Here is a 20,327-nt window from a genome sequence, read left to right as displayed (position 1 = left end):
CGAGTGTTGGTGGTGTAGCGGATAGTGAGGAGGACAGGAAGACATTGATCAGCTGTTACGATGGGCAGAGCAATGTGCAAAGATAGACACCAAGTAACTCAGCGGCACTGGCAGCATCTCTGGAGATAAAGGATGTCTGGGGCTTTCGGGTCGGGACCCTTCTTCAGGCTCGATGGCAGATAGAATTTAACCCTGATCACTGTGAGGTGATACACTCTGGGATAGGTAATGGGGATGTGGCATACACAATGAAGGGCCAGGCTGTGGGGAGTATTGAGGGAGTTCAGCACAGGGGCATACTGGCCTCCATGAGACGGGCACAACGTACAGCAGGAGGTCGTAGAAGTCACTGTAAATCCGGCCGCATCTGTGGAAAGAGGAACAGAGTCCATGGTTAGTTTAGTTTAGTTTAGAGATACAGGATGGAAACAGGCCCTTCGGCCACCAAGTCCATGCTGACCATCGATCAGCTGAACACTCGTTCTATTCCACACACTAGGGACAATTTTACAATTAACAGAAGTCAATTAGTCTACAAACATGCACGTCTTTGGAGTGTGGGAGGAAACCGGAGCACCCGGAGGAAACCCCATGTGGTCGCAGGTAGAACGTGCAAACTGCGTAGAGACAGCACCCGTGGGCACCTGTAAAGCAGCAACTCTACCGCTGCGCCACCGTGCCGCTGCTGTTACAGCTTTATAAATGTGAGGCCACATCTGGAGTCCACTTGCGGTGGCCACACCCTCATCAGGAGGTTGAGGTGGCACTGAAGAGGGTGCAGAGGAGATTCACTGGGACTCTGCCAGGAACAGAGTGTGGCAATCAGGAGGGGAGTCGGGGCGGGCCGGGTCTGTTTTCCTGCGGGAGTTGAATTGACAGAGAAATACAACATGAGGGGCAGGGATGGGGCCGACTGTAAGAAACGGTTGCCACAGCAGAGATGCCCAAAGCTAGTGGATATTGGTGTCAGGTAAGGGGGAAGTGGTTTGGAGGCAATCTTGGAGGGGGTTTACTCCCCACAGGGTGGGGTTAATCTGGAATATACTGCAGGAGGGGAGGGGAGGCAGAGACTTTCACAATGTTTAACGCACATCTGGATAAGGTGGGAAGGCTGGGCACTGAGACTAGCGTAGAGAGATGAACCAGTGGTGGGCAAGAGCACGGTGGGCCGAAGGGCACGGTGGGCCGAAGGGCACGGTGGGCCGAAGGGCCCTAGTCCACACAGACTGACGTCGGGTTCGATACGAGAGGGGGGAGGGTGAGGAGCGGGGGGAATGGGTCTGATACAGCCTGTTCCCGCAGGTTCCCACGGGGGGCGTTGCTGAGAGGCTGGCTGCCCCGGCCCAGGCCCAGGCTGCTGCTGCTGCTGCTCGGACTACGCAAGCCCAGGGTCAACCTGATGCGTCGCAAGAGGATGAAGACCACCAAGGTGGTGAAGGCAGCCTGACCGGTGAGGAGCATTCAGGGCCACGCCAATAGTGCCAATAGAATTTATGTGTGGTTATGTTGTCTGAGTGGGTGTATAGGAGTGTCTGTAAGGGGGGAGCGGGTGGGTGCAGTGTGTTTGTGGCTGTGATATTCATCTAAGTGACCTCTCTCTCCCCTCCTCTTTCCTCTTCTCTCTTTCCCCCATCTCTCCCCCTCCCCCCTCTCGCTCCCCTTCCCTCGCCCTCTCCCTTCCCCCCCATCACTTTCCTCTCTCTCCCCCTCCCCTCTCCCTCTTTAACCCTCCTCTCTCTCCCCAGGCTTGGCCAAGAGGCTGTGTGCAGCTGAATCCCAGTGTAGCCGATCAGTGTCTGAGCCATGGCCGGGGTCACCGTCTGCTCTCCGCCCGGGTCCCGTCTGATGTCTACCCCAGTGTCTGGCCTTGGGAGCTGCTCCTCCCGGCCCAGGGTGTGGGGTGGGGGAGGTTGATGCCCCCGCTCGGGGTTTGTACAACAGCATCAGCCACACCCACGTGGCCACCCTAGTGTGGTTATGTGTGCCGTTACACTCGCATGGTCACACTTCTACTGTTACACTTGTGTGGGGACATGTAATAATAATATATTAATATATTTTATTGTCATTGCACATAAGCGCAACGAGATTTGGTATGCAGCTTCCATCCGATGTCATAACTTAAATAACTAATAAAATATTGATTTAGATACCCCGAGAACATGGATTGTAAAAAGAACAGTAAAATAGTCAAAACAGTTCAAACAGACTAAAGTGCAGATGTGTCTGTGCGACGTGACCATCCGAGGGAGACAGTCCATGGGGGTGGGGGGCACTCAGCAGGGCTGGTTCAGAGCCGCTATAGCTCTGGGAATGAAGCTGTTCCTGAGTCTGGAGGTTCGGGCGTAGAAGGCCTTGTAACGTCTGCCGGAGGGGAGTAGTTCGAATAGTCCATTACAAGGGTGTGAGGAGTCTTTATGGATGCTGACGGCCTTCCTGAGGCACCGTGTGTGCTGTTACATGCGTGTGGTCATAACTGCAAGTCACACGTGTGCTGTCACGTTATGCTATCACACTCGTGTGCACCGTGGGTCAGGTATGAGCATGCATGGGTTTTGAGAGTGGGCTTCCATGTGGGTCAGGGACACATATGTGTGCAAATGTAACCGTGCTGCGGAGTGTGGCTGTGCTCCCTGGCCTGGTGCCTTCTGCATGCGTGCGTGGGGGGGGCGGGGTGACAATGGCCCCAGATCTCACTGCTCCACCCCCGCTCAACATTAAACTGCTTGAACCCATGATCAGTTGCGTGGTTACTGCTCACCGTCCCGTCCCATCCCGTCCCTCCTGCCGCAGAGGGTATGTCCAGCACCTGCACTGCACCCCAGCGACAGCGACCGAGCCTTCTGCACACCAGACCGCACCACTGGGTCTATCCACTTCATGATGTGGATGTGAAGGGGATATTGCCACTAGTGAGAGAGTCTAGGACCAGAGGACACAGCCTCAAAATAAAAGGACGTAGCTTTAGAATGGAGATGAGGAGGAATTTCTTCAGTCAGAGGGTGGTGAATCTGTGGAATTCATTGGCACAAAAGGCTGTGGAGACCAATGGGTATTTTTAAAGCGCCGATTGACAGATTATTGATGTTTAAGGGTGTTAAATGCTCCAGGGAAAAGGCAGGAGAGTGGTGGTGAGAGGGAAAGATAGATCAGCCATGATTGAATGACGGAGTAGACTTGATGGACCAACTGGCCTAATACTGCTCTAATGACTTACAAACGTATGTGCCTGGTGGAAGGAGCTCCCGCACCTGGCAGCACAACAAGTGCCTGGAGTTAGAGGAGGTTCAGCAGGTCACACATCCCCAGGGACTCGTGGGGACTGGAGGGCTTGAGTTATAGAGAGTCATAGAAGTTACACAGCGTGGAAACAGGCCCTTCAGCCCAACTTGTCCACGCCGACCAACATGCCCCATCTACACTAGTCCCACCTCCATGCGCTTGGCCCATATCCCTCTAAACCTGCGTAAGTGCTTCTTAAACGTTGCAATAGTACCTGCCTCAACTACCTCCTCCGGCAACTAATTCCATACACCCAGCACCTTTTGTGTAAAAAAAAGTTACCCCTCAGATTCTTATTAAATCTTTCCCCACTCACTTTAAACCTATGTCCTCTTGTTCTGAGTTAATGGGAGAGTCTGGACAGGCCGGCACTGTTGTCCCTGGGGTGAAGAATTGAAGAGGGTAATGAACTCACGAGGGTGTAGATAAGGTGGATCACATTTGTTTCCCTAGGATAGGGCAGTCTAAGCGGAGCAGAAGTATCTCGACCCGAAACATCACCCATTCCTTCTCTCCAGAGATGCTGCCTGTCCCGCTGAGTTACTCCAGCTTTTTGTGTCTATCTAGGGCAGTCTAAAGCAGGAGGCAGCAGTCAGTGTACAAACACTGCTCTTTCACCAGTACCACCCTGTGAGTTGAGCAGACACCCTTAGTTCTCTAATGCTCGCTGACTGCGTGGATGTCTGCAGCTACTGTCAGGCTCAGAGGTGGAATAAAGCAGTTGGTGGTCACAATCTTCCACAAAACATTAGTTTAGAGCAGTAGACTGACACAGCACCAATACAGGCCCTTCAGCCCAACCCACTCCAGTAGATCAAAGGACATGGTGGACAGCAGCATCAGTGTGGACAATACTAATATGCAGGGGCAGTTTGAGACTAGGGAGGAGGAGGTGTTGGGGCTTTTGAAGAGTATTAAGGTGGATAAATCCCCAGGACCTGATGGCCCGGGTTATTGGGAGGCAAGAGACGAGATTGTGGGAGTCTTAACAAAGATCTTTGCCTCTTCAGTAGCGCAGGTGAGGTTCCAGAGGAATGAAGAGCTAGTAATGTTGTTCCTTTAAGGGAAGTAGAGAGAATCCAGGGAAATATAGACCAGAGAACCTCACATCAGTGGTAGGGAACCTATTAGTGAGAATTCTTTGAGTTAGGATTTATTCCCATTTGGAAGAGAATGGACCAATTAGGGACAGACAGCATAGGTTTGTACATGACAGATTGTGGTTTACTAACTTGATTGAGTTTTTTGAATGTGATTGATGTGGGTCGTGTTGTGGATGTTATCTACATGGATTTTAGTGAGGCATTTGATAAAGTCCCACATGGTAGGCTGATCCAGAAGATTAAGATGCACAGGATTAACAATGATTTGGTCGCATGGATTCAAAAGTGGCTTATTCATAGGAGACAGAGAGCTCTGGTTGAAGGTAGATATTTAGGCTGGACGTCTGTTCCGCAGGGATCTGAGCTGGGACCTCTGCTGTTTGTGATATATAAATTACTTGGACAAAAACATTGACAAATTGGTTAGTAAGTTTGCAGGTGATACCAAGATTGTTTGGGTCGTAGACAGTGAGGAAGGTTGTCAATGTATACAGTCGGGGAACAGAACAGCTACAGAAATGGCAGATAGAGTTTAATCTGAGCAGGAGTGAGGTGTTGCACTTTATGTCAAATATAAGGAGAACATATACAATGAATGGCATGACCTTTAATAGTACTGATGTAGAGTGGGATCCATAACTCCCTGAAAGTGGCAACACAAGTAGATAGAGTGGCAAAGAAGGCATATGGTAATGCTTGTTTTCATAGGTTGGGTATTAAGTATAAGAGTCAGGAAGACATGATGCAGCTTTATAAGACTTTGGTTCTGCCGCGTTTGGAGTATGGTGTGCAGTTCTAGTCGCCCCATTGCAGGAAGGATGTGGATGTTTCGGAAAGGGTGCAAAGGAGGTTTACCAAAATTAAGCCTGGATTGGTTGCAGGGAGAGGTTGGACAGACTTATATTAATTTTTCTGGAATGCCGGAGGTTGCTAGGAGACCTGATAGAATGAGAGACAGAGACAGGGTAGACAGTCAGAACCTTGTACCTAGGGTGAAAAAAAATCAAATACTAGAGGGCATCGCTTTAAGGTGCGTGAGGCAAAGTTTAAAGAGGATGTGTGGAGGGCAAACCTTTTACACAGAGGATAGAAAGTCCTAAGAATGCACTGCCTGGGATGGTGGTTGAGCAGATATAATAGTAGCATTTAAGAAACTTTTGGATAGGCATGTGATTATGCAGGGAGTGGATACAAATAGATTATATGGAGGCAGATAAAAGCTGGTCTTATCATCATGTTCGGCACAGACATTGTGGGCCGAAGGGCCTGTTCTTGTGCTGTTCTATGTTTATCCATGCTGACCAAGATGCCTATTTACAGTAAACCCATTTGCCTGCATTTGGCCCATATCCCTCTAAATCTTTCCTAACTATGTACCTGTCCAAATGTTGTTATATTACCTGCCTCAACTACCTATTCTGGCGGCTATTTCCATACACCCTCCACCCTCTGTGTGAAAATCCTGCTCCTCAGGTTCCCTTTAAATCTCTCCATGCTTGCCTTAAACCTACGCCATCTGGCCTTAGACTCCCCTACACTGGGGAAGAGTCTGGTCTTGGGGCCATATCCACCCCAAGCCTCTAGACCCTTCCTTCCATACCCCCTCTGTCCCTCTGGCAGGACAACAGTGCATCCATTCATGATGGAGACAAGGAAGAACGTTGTGTGGGTTTTTGGAACTCTTTACCCCAGCAAGTCTTGGCTGCATTCAAAGCTGAGGCAGGGGCATTTGCAATCAGCAAGGAGGTCAGGAGGAAATTGATGGGAAACTGATGGGAATGCTGGTTCGGCCAGGATCCCACTGAATGCTGGAGCAAGGCTCAATGGGCAGAATGGCCCACTCCTGTTCCCATTTATGTCATGCCCTTCATGAATGACCACGTCAAGAGTCATTTATTGTCATATGTCCCAGATAGAACAATGAAATTCTTACTTGCAACAGCACAATAGAATATGTAAACATAGTACACTGTACATAGTACACATAAAGACCAGGAATCCACAATTAATGCACTGAATGAGCATGTAAATATTACTAATGGATTACTAATGAGTGGGAAAACTCTATTAGTTAATGACAAAGTGAAAATCTCATTAATGAATAAAAGTGCATGCAATTCATCAAGTGCACCCACTGAGTGTGTAAGCACCAATAATGCACCAACAGTGCACCAATGAGTGTGCAGGCACCGTAATGCATCAAGAGTGCACCAAGTAAGCATGTAAGCATGAAAACATCACAATAGTGAATATGCATCATCAGTCACACATCAGTGGTACACTGATAATCAGTAGCTCACCAAGGGAGTGTGTGTGTATCAGTAACATAACAGTCTCACTGAGAGTGTGAGAATCAGTAGTGCATCACAAGTGTGTGTATCAGCAGTGCACCGTGAGTGTGAGCCTCAGTAACACACTAGTAGTGCACCGTGAGTGTGAGCATCAGTAACACAACGGTGGTGCAACATTCCCCTTGTGGAGTGGTGGAAATTGCATTTCTCTTAGAAATAGAACTCTCCAATCTCTCTGGCGACAGATGTGGAAGCATGAGAGTATTGATCCACATCATGACCAAAACAAGAAGGTGAAAGCAACACCTGAGTCCACAGGAGCCCGGATGGAGTGGTGCAAGGATGGTGTTGCAGGGATGGAGGTGGACAGGAGATAAACTACGATCAAGATTGGTAAAGCAGAAAGCTGCAGATGCTCAAAACAGCTGGAGAGAGGAACAGTTTACACTTGCGATGAAGGCACTTCAACCGGAAATGTTTTTCCTTTCCTCTCCTCTGCCTATCCTGCTGAGTATCTCCAGCATTTTCTACACTGTCTTCAGATTTCCAACACCTACACTTGGTGCCTTTCCAATAATGGTCTCTGGCATGAAACGCTGACGTTCTCTGCCCATAGATGTGGCCTAACCTCACAGAGTTACAGACATGTACTGCCTTTCGGCCCACTGTGTCTATATTGACCATCATGCCATTCTATACTAGTCCCACTTGCCTACAGTGATTTTAAAAATTTCTATGCCTTGCTCATTCAACTCCCTGTACAGATGCCTCTGAAATGTTGTTGCTGTTCCTGGCTCCGCCACTTCCTCTGGTTGCTCATAGCAGATACCAACTAGATGTTGTGTGCAAATGTACTTCTTATATTGCCTTTAAACCTCCTCCTTCTCATCCTTAAACCTATGCCATCTGATTGTAGACACCCACACCACAGGAAACAGACTCTGACTACCTTCTCTATAGCTGCCTCCTTTATTATATACACTTCCATTATGTCTCATCTTAGCTTTCTTCACTCCAGGGAAAACAGTCCCAGCTTATTCTATCATTCCTTATAACTCAAGCGAGGCTTGACAATATCATTTCTGCGCCTTCTCTAGCTTACCTCACATCTTTCCATAGTGAAGCGACCTGACTGCACACAGTATTCCAAGTGCAACAAACAGCCTGTGTAGTTGTATTGTGCTCCCGACTCTACTAGTATTCACTACCCCAACTGATGACGCCAAGCATGCCAAACACCTTCCTTCTTCATCACCTTAGAGTCATGGTTGGTCACCTGTAAACAGGCCATTTGGCACAACTTATCCATGCTTTACACGTGTCCCATTTACAAGTCCCTCTAAACCTTATCAATGTTAAAAGTATATCTGGTGAAACTACTTTCTCTGGCAGTTCCATCTATATACCCACCATCCTCTGTATCAAATAGGTCTGCATCATCCTCAATCTTCATAATGAGAAGAGTTGAGTATAGGAGCAAATAGGTCCTTCTGCAGTTGTACAGGACTATGGTGAGACCACACCTGGAGTATTGTGTGCAGCTTTGGTCTCCTAATTTGAGGAAGGGAGTGCAGCGTAGGTTCACAAGGTTAATTCCCGGGATGGCGAGACTGTCATGTGATAAAAGACTGGGTTTGTATTCACTGGAATTTAGGATGAAAGGGGATGTTATAGAAACATATAAAATTATTACGGGTTTGAACACGCAAGATGCAGGAAATATGTTCCCGATGTTGGGGGCGTCCAGAACCAGGGGCGACAGTTTAAGAATAAGGGGTAGGCCATTTAGAACTGAGATGAGGGAAAAACTTTACACCAAGAGAGTTGTGAATCTGTGGAATTCTCTGCCTCAGAAGGCAGTGGAGGCCGATTCACTGGATGCATTCAAACAGAGAGTTAGATAGAGCTCTTAGGGGTAGCAGAATCAAGGGATATGGGGAGAATGCAGGAACGGGGTACTGATTGTGGATGATCAGCCATGATCACATTGAATGGTGGTACTGGCTGGAAGGGCCGAATGGCCTACTCCTGCACCTATTGTCTATGTATCAATGTATATGTAAATGTTGTCCCCTAGGTCCACTTTAACTCTTTCCCCTCTTACCGATGTCCTTTAGTTTTAAACTTCCCAACTCTGGGTAATAAAGACTGTAACAATTCACCTTATTATTTTATAACCCACTAAATGGTCATCCATCACCTTTCTAAGCACCAGGGGGGAAAAGCTCCAGCCTATTCCTTTTAACTCACACTCCTGCCCTGGTGAATCTTTTCTACACCCCTTTCACTTAAACACATTCTTGATGCAACAGAGTGATCAGAACTGCACAAAACACTCTAGATGTGGACTCGCCAACGTCGTGTACAGTCCATAACATGATATTCCAAGATAGACACAAAATGCTGGAGTAACTCAGCGGGACCGGCAGCATCTCTGGATAGAAGGAATGGGTGACGTTTCAGTCGAGACCCTTTTTCAGACTGGTATAGACAGGTATAGAAAGAAGGGTCTCGACCAGAAACGTCGCCCATTCCTTCTCTCCAGAGATGCCACCTGTCCCGCTGAATTATTCCAGCATTTTGTGTCTCTCTTCGATTGAAGCCAGCATCTGCAGTTGTTTCCGACACATATTCCAGCTGTTGTACACAATACCCTGACATTTTCACCCTACACTTTCTACCTGAGATGGCACTTTCAAAGAACTATGTACCTGCACCCCGAGTTCCCTATTCCATAACACACCCCGAGGCTTTGCCATGTACTGTGCAAGGCCTATCCTGGTTTAACTTACCAGAAAGCGACACGTTTCACTTTCCCGCTGATCCTTTGCCCATTTTCCAGTCTATCTCGACCTTAGACAACCTTCTTCACTGACCACTTTAATCTGCAAATGTTGGTGTCACCTGTTGAGTATATAAGGTGTTTTCTATTTTTGTTTGATATTTCTGGCAGTTGCAGATTTTGTATGACAATAAACTCGACGGGTTTGAAAATTAGAGCTTGAATTATGCGCAAAGCCATCGCTGACCCGGGAGTTGAGGCAAAGGGAGGTCCCGCCGCCGCCGCTGCTCCTCCTCCTCCTCCTCCTCCTCCCAGTCCCCGCCACACGGGGCCGCTACTGCTCTTGCTCCTCCCCATCCCCGCCACACGGGGCCGCTGCTCCTCCTCATCCCCGCCACACGGGGCCGCTGCTCCTCCCCATCCCCGCCACACGGGGCCGCTGCTCCTCCCCATCCCCGCCACACGGGGCCGCTGCTCCTCCCCATCCCCGCCACACGGGGCCGCTGCTCCTCCTCCTCCTCCCAGTCCCCGCCACACGGGGCGCTGCTGCTGCTCCTCCTCCTCCTCCTCCCAGTCCCCGCCACACGGGGCGCTGCTGCTGTTCTTCCTCCTCCTCCCAGTCCCCGCCACACGGGGCGCTGCTGCTCCTCCCCGCCACACGGGGCGCTGCTGCTCCTCCCCGCCACACGGGGCGCTGCTGCTCCTCCCCGCCACACGGGGCCGCTGCTGCTCCTCCCTGCCACACGGGGCCGCTGCCCAAAGATGCCGTTGCCTGCGTCCCCGACTCCAGCGACGTCAGTACGTCCGCCCACCGGCCGCGGTGACGTACCTGCATTTGTCGACTTGGCGGGACCGAGTGGGTGCAGCGGCCGCGGGAAGAGGTTGTGGGGTCCGGGTGAGGGGTGGATGGTGCTGGGTGGGCTCGGTGGGATAGAATGTCTGCAATGATGTCTGGGTGAGGGGTGTCAGGGTGAGGGGTGTCAGGGTGAGGGGTGGGGGTGTGAGGGGTGGGGGGGGGGGGTGAGGGGTGGGGGTGTGAGGATTGTGTGAGGGGGGGGGGGGTGTCAGGGTGTGAGTGGTGTCTCGGTGAGTGGGTGTCGGGGTGAGGGGTGGGGTTGTGATTGTAAGGGGGTGGGGGTGGTAGGGGTGGGGGTGTGAGGGGTGTGGGGGGTGTCAGGGTGGGGGGGTGTCAGGGTGAGGGATGTGGGGGTGAGAGGTGTCTGGGGTGAGGGGTGTGGGGGTGAGGGATGTCAGCGTGAGGTGTGTCTGGGTGAGGGGTGTGGGGGTGAGGGGTGTCTGGGTGAGGGGTGTCGGGGTGAGGGGTGTGGGGGTGAGAACTAACCGCTGCTGTTCTCACTGCCCTCGTGCCAGGCTGCTGATGCCCTTGGACAAGGGGAAAGAGCGGGTGGTGGTGCTGGTGGACATGGACTGCTTCTACGTACAGGTGGAACAGAAGGCCAACCCGGAGCTGAAGGGCAAGCCCTGCGCCGTGGTTCAGTACAAGACCTGGCAGGGGGGTGGGTAAGTCTGTACACACCCATACCCCTGGACCTTGGGTGTCCCTGACCCAGCCTGTAGTGTGGGTGCCCTGCTCACATCATTGTTTGGAGACCACAGATTCAACGAGTTCTACTCCACTGAAACAGACCCTTCAGACCCAATATGCCCAAACCGACCAAGTTCTCTAGCTGAGGTTTTGCCCGTATTTGGCCCGCCGCTCTATAACAGGATCAGAGGCAATTTCTTCATTCAGTTTAATAAAAGCCCGGGTTTGTAAAAATGATCCTGATTCTGTAGTATATAATACAGTGGTGAAACGGATATAATACAGCAGTTTGGCCCATCATGTCTGTGCTGATCATTGAGTGCCCATCCAGTCTAATCCCATTGACCCGCATTGGACTAGTGGAATCAAGGGATTATAGGGAGAAGGCAGGCATCGGTTACTGCTTGTGGATGATCAGTCATGATCACAATGAATGGCAGTGCTGGCTCGTAGGGCCAAATGGCCTCCTCCTGCACTTATTTTTCTATGTTTCTCTGATACCAGACACTTATTGCCTTGATCACCCCTCTTGCAGTGCGATAAAGATTCCAGCCATCCTCTGGAGGAAAACATTCTTCCTCAGATCCCCTCAACCCTCCTTCTTACTGTAAACATAGTTTTAGACCCCTTGATCAGTTTTAGACCCCTTGTTCGGAAAAAAAGTCACATACATTTCGATATCTGCCCCTCGTAAATTCAGTACTCCAGTGCACCTTCTCTCCTTGGTCTTCTCTGCCCCAGGGAATATCAACCCAACCTCCACTCTAAATGGATACTCTTCCCCCCAGTCAGCATCCTGGTGAACTTCATGTTCCACTGGGGTAATATACAATCCAATTGCACAAACATGGAGCAGCAGAACCCACGATGTGTGTTCCGATTCAAACTAATCTTCCCTGCCTACACATGATCTATATCCCTCCATGTCCTGCATATACACGTCCCTGCCTCGTAACCTCCAGTATGAGGTCTGGGGTGAGCCTCAGCCACCATTCTATCTACTTCAGGAAGAAATGCTTTATGGACCGAGATCCTTCTGTACATCAATGCTGTTAAGGGTCTTGACGTTAACTGTATACCTCCCAATTTGACCTCCCAAGGCGCAACACCTAATTTCGGCTCTTATCTGTAACTGATCTGTACCCTGCCATTTCATTTCACCGTTCATTGTTTGCAACTCCACCAATTTTGGTGTCATCTGCAAACTTACTGACCAATCCATCTGCATTTATACATTACCAATAACAGAGGTCCCAGCAGGAATCCCTGTGGAACTCCACTGGTCACAGATCGGTGGCCAGAATATCGCACTTCCACCACAGCCCTCAGTCAGTAAGCCAGTAATAAATCCCTATGATCAGGTCACTGTGAATCCCGTGCCTCTTAATCTTCTGGATCAGCCCACCACGGGGAACTGCATCCACATTTATCCACCTTTAGATAACCTCTACTGCCCACCTCTTTTTACCAGCTGGATCTCCTCCGCTCCAATCATGAAGAGTCCATTCCCTTCACAGATGCTGCCTGACCCGCTGGGTTCCTCCAGCCATTTGTTTTTACTCAAGCTTCCCCCCCCACCCCTGTAGTCTCACCCACCCGCCCCCCCCCCCCCCGCTTCACCCACCCGCATCGCCGCGGCTCACGACCCCCCTCCCTCTCTGCAGGATTGTGGCCGTCAGCTACGAGGCTCGTGCCCAGGGGGTGAAGAGGGGCATGAGGGGGGTAGAGGCCATGAGGAGGTGCCCAGGCCTGCAATTGGCCCGGATCCCCGAGGCGCACGGCAAGGCCAATCTCAGCAGGTAAGGGGGCGATTGCCCCTCATTCCCCCCCGACTCCTCGCTTTCCCCGACCCCTCATCCTCGACCCATCGCCCTCCATCCCCTCATCCTGGCCCCCTAAAACCTCGCCCACCCCAACCTCCCTCATGCCCTCCCCTGACCCCTGGACCTCCATGCCCTCCTTCACCCACCCTCCCTGACCCTCCACTCCATGCCTCCTCATTCTCTCCCCCACCTTGCACTCCCTGGACCCCTCACCTCCACCCCTGCCCCCTCGCCCGCCGCTGCTCTCCGGGGGGTGGGCGAGGCTGATCCGGTGACCCTCCCCCGGCAGGTATCGGCAGGCGAGCGGGCAAGTGCTGGCGGTGCTGTCTCGCTTCGCGGTGATCGAGAGGGCCAGCATCGACGAGGTTTACGCCGACCTGACGGCAGAGGCCGGCCGGCGCCTGAAGCAGCCGGGACTCCTGCAGCAAGCGGCGACCCTGCTCAGGAGCACCTGCGTGGAGGGATTCCCCCGGGACAGGGACAGTCGGGCCCCACCGCTCTCGGCCCTGCACAGAGGTGACGAGGGTGCGGCCATTGGAGGGGGCTGGGGAGGGAGGGAGGCTTGGTTAGAAGAGCAGACGAGGAAGGGAGAGGCCAGTGTGGGAAGCGGCAGTAAGGGAGGGACTGGTGAGGGAGGGGCTGGTAAGGACGGTTTGGAGAGGGAGGGAGTGAGGTGCTGGGACAGTGGGTCCAAGGCGGATGGCACGGTCAGCCTCCTGTATCCTCATGGAGCTGCAGTGAGAGGAGGGATTGAGCGAGGGTGGAGGGGTACCTGCACCGTCAGTGACCCCTGCCCCCTATATCCCCCCCAGAGGAGGTGCGGCAGGGAGAGAGGTGGAGGGGGGATTGGCCAGGGTGGAGAGGTACGGGCCGGGTTGGGTGGGCATTGTTGGTGAGCCATGATCCCCTTTACACCCCCCCCCCCCCAGAGGAGACGCGGCGGGAGGGGCTACAGGCTTGGCTGGACTCATTGCCCGCGGACAGGGACCATGGCAGCCCCGAGCTGCTGCTCACAGCAGGGGCACTGATCGTGGAGGAGATGCGGGCAGCGGTGGAAGCAGAAACCGGCTACACGTGTTCAGCTGGAATCTCCCACAACAAGGTAAACCCAAACTGTGAGAGACGCGCGTCTGTGGGGAGGGGAGCCGAGGGGAGGGCCTGGAGACAACAGAGACGGGCTCACTGCATCCAGCCAACTCTTCAGCCCAGATACACTGGTCCCATTTGCCCACATTTGGTCCACAACCTTCCAGGCTTTGCCCATTTAAGGGAAGACTGACAGGCGGGGAGGAGGGGTGACCCTGAGCCTGACCCCACTCTGCCGTGTCCATAGGTGCTGGCGAAGCTGAGCTGTGGTCTGAACAAGCCGAACCGCCAGACTCTGCTGCCCATGGAGTCTGTGGACCGCCTCTTCGATACTCTGCCCATCAGCACCATGTGAGTCTCTGTCCGGGTCTCCTACTTCAACGTCCCTCCTTCCCCCTCCCCCACCCTCCACCATCACCCGTCCCTCCTCCTCCCCTGAAGCCTGTCCCCACCCGTGGCACCCTCCTCCCCCAGGGCCCGCGGTCGCCTCCCCAGCGCCCGCTCCGGGTTCCTACCCCTCCTCCAGGACTGGTGGTGAGGAGTAAAAGCCGGGAGGGGGTGGGTTGTGTAAGTCTCCCTGATGCTCGCGTGCGGGGGTGAGTGGAGCTCCATCTCCTGTGACTCGTCAATGGGAACACACTCCCACCCGGCCCCCGTGTGACGGGGAACAGTTGCGGTGGGCAGCGTGCATGACGGGGAGTGTGGGTGATGCAGGCTGCGTGTGTTGGGCAGCGTTTGGCGAGGGACAGTGGGGTGTGGGGCTCATGGGGGTGGCATGTAGAGGGCAGAGTGTGGGTGGTGGGTAGAGTGTGGGGGTGGTGGGTGGAAGGCAGAGTGTGGGGGTGTGGGGCAGAGTGGGGTTGGGTGTGGGTGTAGGAGCGGGGGTGGGTGGGGGCAGAACGTGGTGGTGGGAGAGGGGAAGCGTGCCGTTGGTGTCTGGCCTGGGGCAGCGGGTGGTTCGGCACTGTTGACCTGTCTGCCTGTTCCCCACCAGCCGTAACCTGGGCGGGAAGCTGGGGGAGTCCGTCTCACAGCTCCTCCAGGTGCACAACATGGGCCAGCTCCGAGCCTTCTCCCAGGCACAGCTGCACACCAGCTTCGGGGTCAAAACCGGGTAAGAGCGGGCACAGCGAGCGGTGATCGCAGGGTACGGGGTATCAAGGGGTCCCTGGGTAGAGGGCATCAAGGGGTCCCAGGGCATGGTGGACATCGAGACAGTCCCAGGATGGGGGGTCACCCCAGAGTACGACCTATGTCCTGTTGCCCCCCCCACGCCAATCCCCCTCCACCTCGTCTCCCCATTCCCACCCCCACCGCATCCTGCCCCTCCCCTCCTGTCTCCGTCCCTACCCAGCCTCCACCCTGATACTTGCCACACCCCGTCCCCACCCCCTCTGCAGCTGACCACACCCAGCCTTCCCACCCCCTTCCTGCCTCTGCCCCGACTACGTTCCCGGCCTCCCTGCACCCCCCCCATGCCGTCCACCCCCAATAGCTTTTAAAAGAGCAGCCAACGAGACTACCTTAGATGGGTCATCTTGGTCAGCGTGGAGGAGCTGGGCTGAAGGGGTTGTGTCTGTGTTTCAGGAGCTGGCTCTTTGACCTGTGTCGGGGCCTGGACTTTGAGCCGGTGAGGCCCCGGTACCTCACCAAATCCATCGGGTGCAGCAAGAATTTCATGGGCAAAGAGGCCCTGACCATGTGTGAGCAGGTGGGTCATTACACAGCCTCCCTCACAACAGTACAGCACAAGAACATGACCGTCGGCCCACCGTGTCTGTGCCGAACATGATGCCAAGACCAACACTTATCTGCCTGCACATAATCAATATCCCTCCAGTCCCTACATTTCCACATGCCTTTCCAAAAGTCTCCAATATGCCACAACCACCACCCTGGCAGCATACTCCTGGCAATTACCAGCCTCCGTGCAAATATAACCTCCACACATCACCGTTATACTTTGTCCCTCTCACCTTCAAGTTATGCCTTCTAGTATTTAACTTTTCCATTCTGGGAAAAGGGTTCTGATTGTCTACCCTATCAATGCCACCCATAATATTATATACTTCTACCTGGTCTCGCTGCAACGTCTGGCATTCCAGAGAGGAAAACCTCTTCCTATTGCTCATACCCCCAAATCCTGGCAAATATGAAAGGATACACAGTGCTGGAGTAACTAACTCAGTGGGTCAGGCAGCATCTCTGGAGAACATGGATAGGTGACGTTTCGGGTGGAGACCCTCCATCAGTCTGAAGGGTCCTGACCCCAAACGTCATCTATCCATGTTCTCCAGAGATGCTGCCTGTCCCGCTGAGTTATTTCAGCACTGTGTGTCCCTTTTTGTAAAACCAGCTGAACCACCTTCTGAATCTCATAGAAACATAGAAAATAGGTGCAGGAGTAGGCCATTCGGCCCTTCGAGCCTGCACCGCCATTCAATATGATCAAGGCTGATCATCCAACTCAGTATCCCATCCCTGCCTTCTCTCCATACCCCCTGATCCCTTTAGCCACAAGGGCCACATCTAACTCCCTCTTAAATATAGCCAATGAACTGGCCTCAACTACCTTCTGTGGCAGAGAATTCCACAGATTCACCACTCTCTGTGTAAAAAATGATTTTCTCATCTCGGTCCTAAAAGACTTCCCTCTTATCCTTAAACTGTGACCCCTAGTTCTGGACTTCACCAACATCGGGAATAATCTTCCTGCATCTAGCCTGTCCAACCACTTAAGAATTTTGTAAGTTTCTATAAGACCCCCCTCTCAAGCTGCCCTTGCCCATTAGTATTCTCCACACGGATCTCACTGTCCTCTATGTCCTCCTTGGTGAAACAAATGCAAGGTATATCCACAGCCTTCAACAACAAATTCCTTCCTTTATCCTTGAGTGGGCCTACCTTCTCCTTGGTTACACTCCTGTTTTTAATATGGGCATAAAATGCTTTGGGATTTTAGTCCCGCAAAGCCCCTTTTGGCTACAAATCACCAACTTAAATTCTATCCTCCTTTCTTTACAATCAAATATCCTGCCGGATTACAGACTAGCTTGCAAGCACTTCCTTTTTCTTATTGACCAATTTTACAACCTCTTTGGTCATCCAAATTTCCCTTACTTTACCATCCTTATCCCTCCTCCTTACTGGAACATGCCGGCTATGAACTTCGATAAACTGGCCTGAGAACGACCCCCACATGTCTGATGTGGACTTACCCATTAACAATTGCTCTCAGCAAACCTGCCAGAGGTCCTGCCTAATGGCTTTGTAATTTGCTTTACTCCAATTTAGTAACTTCCTGCCAGGTCCAGCCTTGTCCCTTTTCAAAATAATCTCAAAACTTACTGAGTTTTGATCACTTTCCCCAAAATGCTCATCAGTGGCCAGGCTCCTCTGTATTTTCCACAAAGCACCGGGCATTGAAATAAACACACTGCAGTCCATCCGTGTCACCATATTCCTTCCCCTCTCCCCACCTGTCCTTCATTTGATACTTACTGGTCCCTAACCTCAAGAGCTAAAGGAAATTCAATTCAAGCTTTCCAATGACTCCTTCCAATTTCTGACCTTTCACTCTGGTTCGCACCCCCTGCCTCTCTAGTTTAAACCCTCCTAAGTAGCACTGGCAAACCTCCCTGCAAGGATAGATCAAAGAGATACCAATGGTCTAAAAATCTGAATCCTGCACCCTGCACCAACTCCTCAGTCAAGCATTTATCTGTCCTGTCTTCCTGTTCCTACCCTCACTGGCACGTGGCACTGGGAGTAACCCCAGAGATCACCACCCTCGAGGTCCTGCTTGTTAATCTTCTGCTGACACGAGCCATATTTGCTTCACAGGACCTCACAGGTGGTGGTGGGTGGGGTGCTGGGTGTTGGGGTAGGGTAGGGGGAGGGTAGTGGGGTGGGTGTTGAGGTTGGGGCTGGTGGTGTGAAGTGGGGTGGGGAGGGGTCACCTGTCCATTTGCTGGGATGGTGCTGACCTTTGTCCCTCCTGTGCAGGTGAAACATTGGCTGCTGCAGCTGTCGACAGAGCTGGAGGAGAGACTGCTCCAGGATCAGCAGCAGGTGGGTGGGTGGGTGGCTAATGCCCACAATGTCTGGTCGCCTGCCTGGCAGAGTACCACCCACACTCCCTCCGCAAAGACCCTCTCCCCCTGCCCCGGTGCCCCCTCCTCCCCTCAGGGTTACCTAACTCCACTCCCTCGCGGTGTGGAGCGGGTTTGGGCTATGGGTGGTGGGGGGTTGGACCTGCCCGGGGGATGGGTATCCCTGTGATGTGTGCGCTAGGGGGTTGGTAACTGGGATGGCGGAGGCTGGAAGATGCGTGCCCTCGGGTCGGGTACCCTGGGGTGGGTTTAGCCCTGGGAGTGGGGGCCAGGTCTGAGTGGCGGGGTATTGGTGTGCTGGGGTGTGGGTTTGGATGGGAGGGGACTGCCGGGGAGGGGGTTTGCATGGGGGGGGGGGGGGGGGGGGGCAGGAGATGGGCCACTCCACTCACTCTGCGCCTTGTTGCAGAATGGGCGGACTGCGCGGCAGCTGACGGTGGGGCTGCGGCTGCATGAGGAGCACCAGTCGCGCAGCTTCTCCCGCTGCTGCCCCCTGGCCAGGCCCGATGCCCCCTGCCTGGCCCAACGCGCCTGGACCCTCATCCAGGCCTTCAACACGGCCCACCCCCCTCAGGCAGCCTGGTGAGTGAGGATGGGGACAAAATGGGGGAGGATAATGTGCTGGAGGTGGGGATGGGAGAGGGGCTGGGGAGGCTGGGTCTTGGACTGTGGGGGTCAGTGGGGAGGGGTTGGCTGTCGGGGAGTTTGTCTGGGGGGGGCGGAGAGAAGGATTTGATGCGGGGGGTCGGTCGTGGCGGATTTGTCCCGGTGCACTGACCCTGTCTCCGTCGGTCACTCCACAGGTCGCCCCCCGTGATTGGCCTCTCTCTGTCGGCCAAGGATTTCTTAGAGACCTCGGTGGTCTCGGCCCGTGGCATCACGGACTTCCTGACCAGCTCCTCCTCCCAGTCCCCTGGGGCGGGGGCAGCGCCGAACCCAGGGAGAGTTGGGGGAGCCCAGAGCCCGGTGAGAAGACTGGACCCAGGGGGAGCCCACAGAGCTGGCACCATCACATCCTTCTTTATGCATGCCCCCACCGACAAAACCTGCCCCTCCCCTGACCCTGTAACGCACACCTTCCCCGCACAACCCTCCGCACTCTCTATTGCACCCCTCACCTCCCCCCCACCCCTCGCACCCACACCACCACCTGTCCCTGAGACACCCCCCAGCCCCTCTCCACACTCCTCCCCCTCTCACACACCACCCCTGGGCCGCAGAGACAGTGACCGTACAGGACCTGCAGAGATGGATCTTCCAGGCGTGTCATTCTTCAAACGCAAGGCCCTGGCCCGATCCCCTGGCCAGCCACCAGCGGACCCTCCCCTGAGCCCCGGTCTCCCCACTGAGGTGCTGGTGCGCTGTGCAAGGTGCGGCCAGTCCACCCTCCCCTGGCAAGTGGCAGAGCACAAGGATTTCCACTTTGCCCTGGACCTCCAGAGGTCCCTGTCGACTCTCCCACCTCCCAGCCCCCCGGCCCGGACCAAGCACAAGGCAGTGGACCAGCTGCGGGGTCCGGGCAAGCGGGCTCGGACTGGCAGCAAGACCCTGGATTGGTATTTTCAGAAAGCACCTCCCTAGAACAGGCAGGGGGCGGGGTTTTGGCACATGGTCCCGAGCCGTAAGTTCATGTTATAGGAGCAGAATTAGTCCATTTGACCCCTCGAGCCTACTCTGCCATTCAATCATGGCTGATCTATCTCTCCCTCTCAACCCCATTCTCCTGCCTTCTCCCCATAACCCGACACCCGTTCTAATCAAGAATCTTAAAAATATCCACTGACTTGGCCTACACAATGTCCCATTTCCTGATACTTTGGCATGAGATCAGATCAGATGTGGGTGTAATTAAAGTATTGTATTTTTGATATAAATTCCTGAGATGTCCAGTGATTCACAGGAGTGAAGAGTGGGGGAGTGTTCGAGTATGACACCGGTCACCACTGTGGTTTCTCTTTGATGTTTCTGGCCTGTTTTACCGGAGCTCCTGAATGCCGCTGCTCCCTTGCTGTTGAAGTGATTACTCTTGCACCTCTGTGGTTGTTTGAGGTTAATCCGTACAGTCCCCCCAGGGCATGTCAGTGCAGACACGATGGGCCGAAGGGTCTGTTTGTGTACTATTCTGTGATATGGAGAACCCATGGATTTGCTGGACAGCAGAGCGGTAGAATTACTGCCTTAGAGCGCGAATCGGGTTCTGTCGAGTGCTTGTCTGTACGGAGTTTGTACCTGCATGTGTTTTCTACAGGATCTCCAGTTTTCTCCCACACTCCAAAGACAGATAGGTTTGTAGGTTAATTGG

At 53.3% G+C, this 20,327-nt stretch overlaps 1 protein-coding gene across 4 annotated transcripts; it reads left to right on the top strand.

Annotated features, from left to right (window-relative positions):
• The first annotated feature begins 10,235 nt into the window (after nucleotides 1-10,235).
• polh (DNA polymerase eta) lies at nucleotides 10,236-19,927 on the top strand. Of its 4 annotated transcripts, none has more exons than XM_033020738.1 (11): nucleotides 10,236-10,314; nucleotides 10,830-10,979; nucleotides 12,669-12,803; nucleotides 13,117-13,343; nucleotides 13,757-13,929; nucleotides 14,161-14,264; nucleotides 14,908-15,027; nucleotides 15,501-15,624; nucleotides 17,919-17,984; nucleotides 18,435-18,607; nucleotides 18,829-19,927. In XM_033020738.1, exons 2-11 carry the CDS (start codon nucleotides 10,837-10,839, stop codon nucleotides 19,604-19,606), a joined length of 2,043 nt encoding a protein of 680 aa, XP_032876629.1. In that variant the 5' UTR covers nucleotides 10,236-10,314; nucleotides 10,830-10,836; the 3' UTR covers nucleotides 19,607-19,927. The 4 variants fall into 4 exon arrangements, with proteins under 4 accessions (XP_032876629.1, XP_032876628.1, XP_032876631.1 ...); XM_033020737.1 differs by having other exon boundaries at nucleotides 10,287-10,339; XM_033020739.1 differs by lacking the exon at nucleotides 10,236-10,314 and adding an exon at nucleotides 10,409-10,413.
• The last annotated feature ends 400 nt before the right edge of the window (nucleotides 19,928-20,327 follow it).

Source organism: Amblyraja radiata, chromosome 5 (assembly GCF_010909765.2).
Source record: "Amblyraja radiata isolate CabotCenter1 chromosome 5, sAmbRad1.1.pri, whole genome shotgun sequence".
Lineage (NCBI taxonomy): Eukaryota > Metazoa > Chordata > Chondrichthyes > Rajiformes > Rajidae > Amblyraja > Amblyraja radiata.
This window is presented reverse-complemented; position numbering and strand designations above follow the sequence as displayed.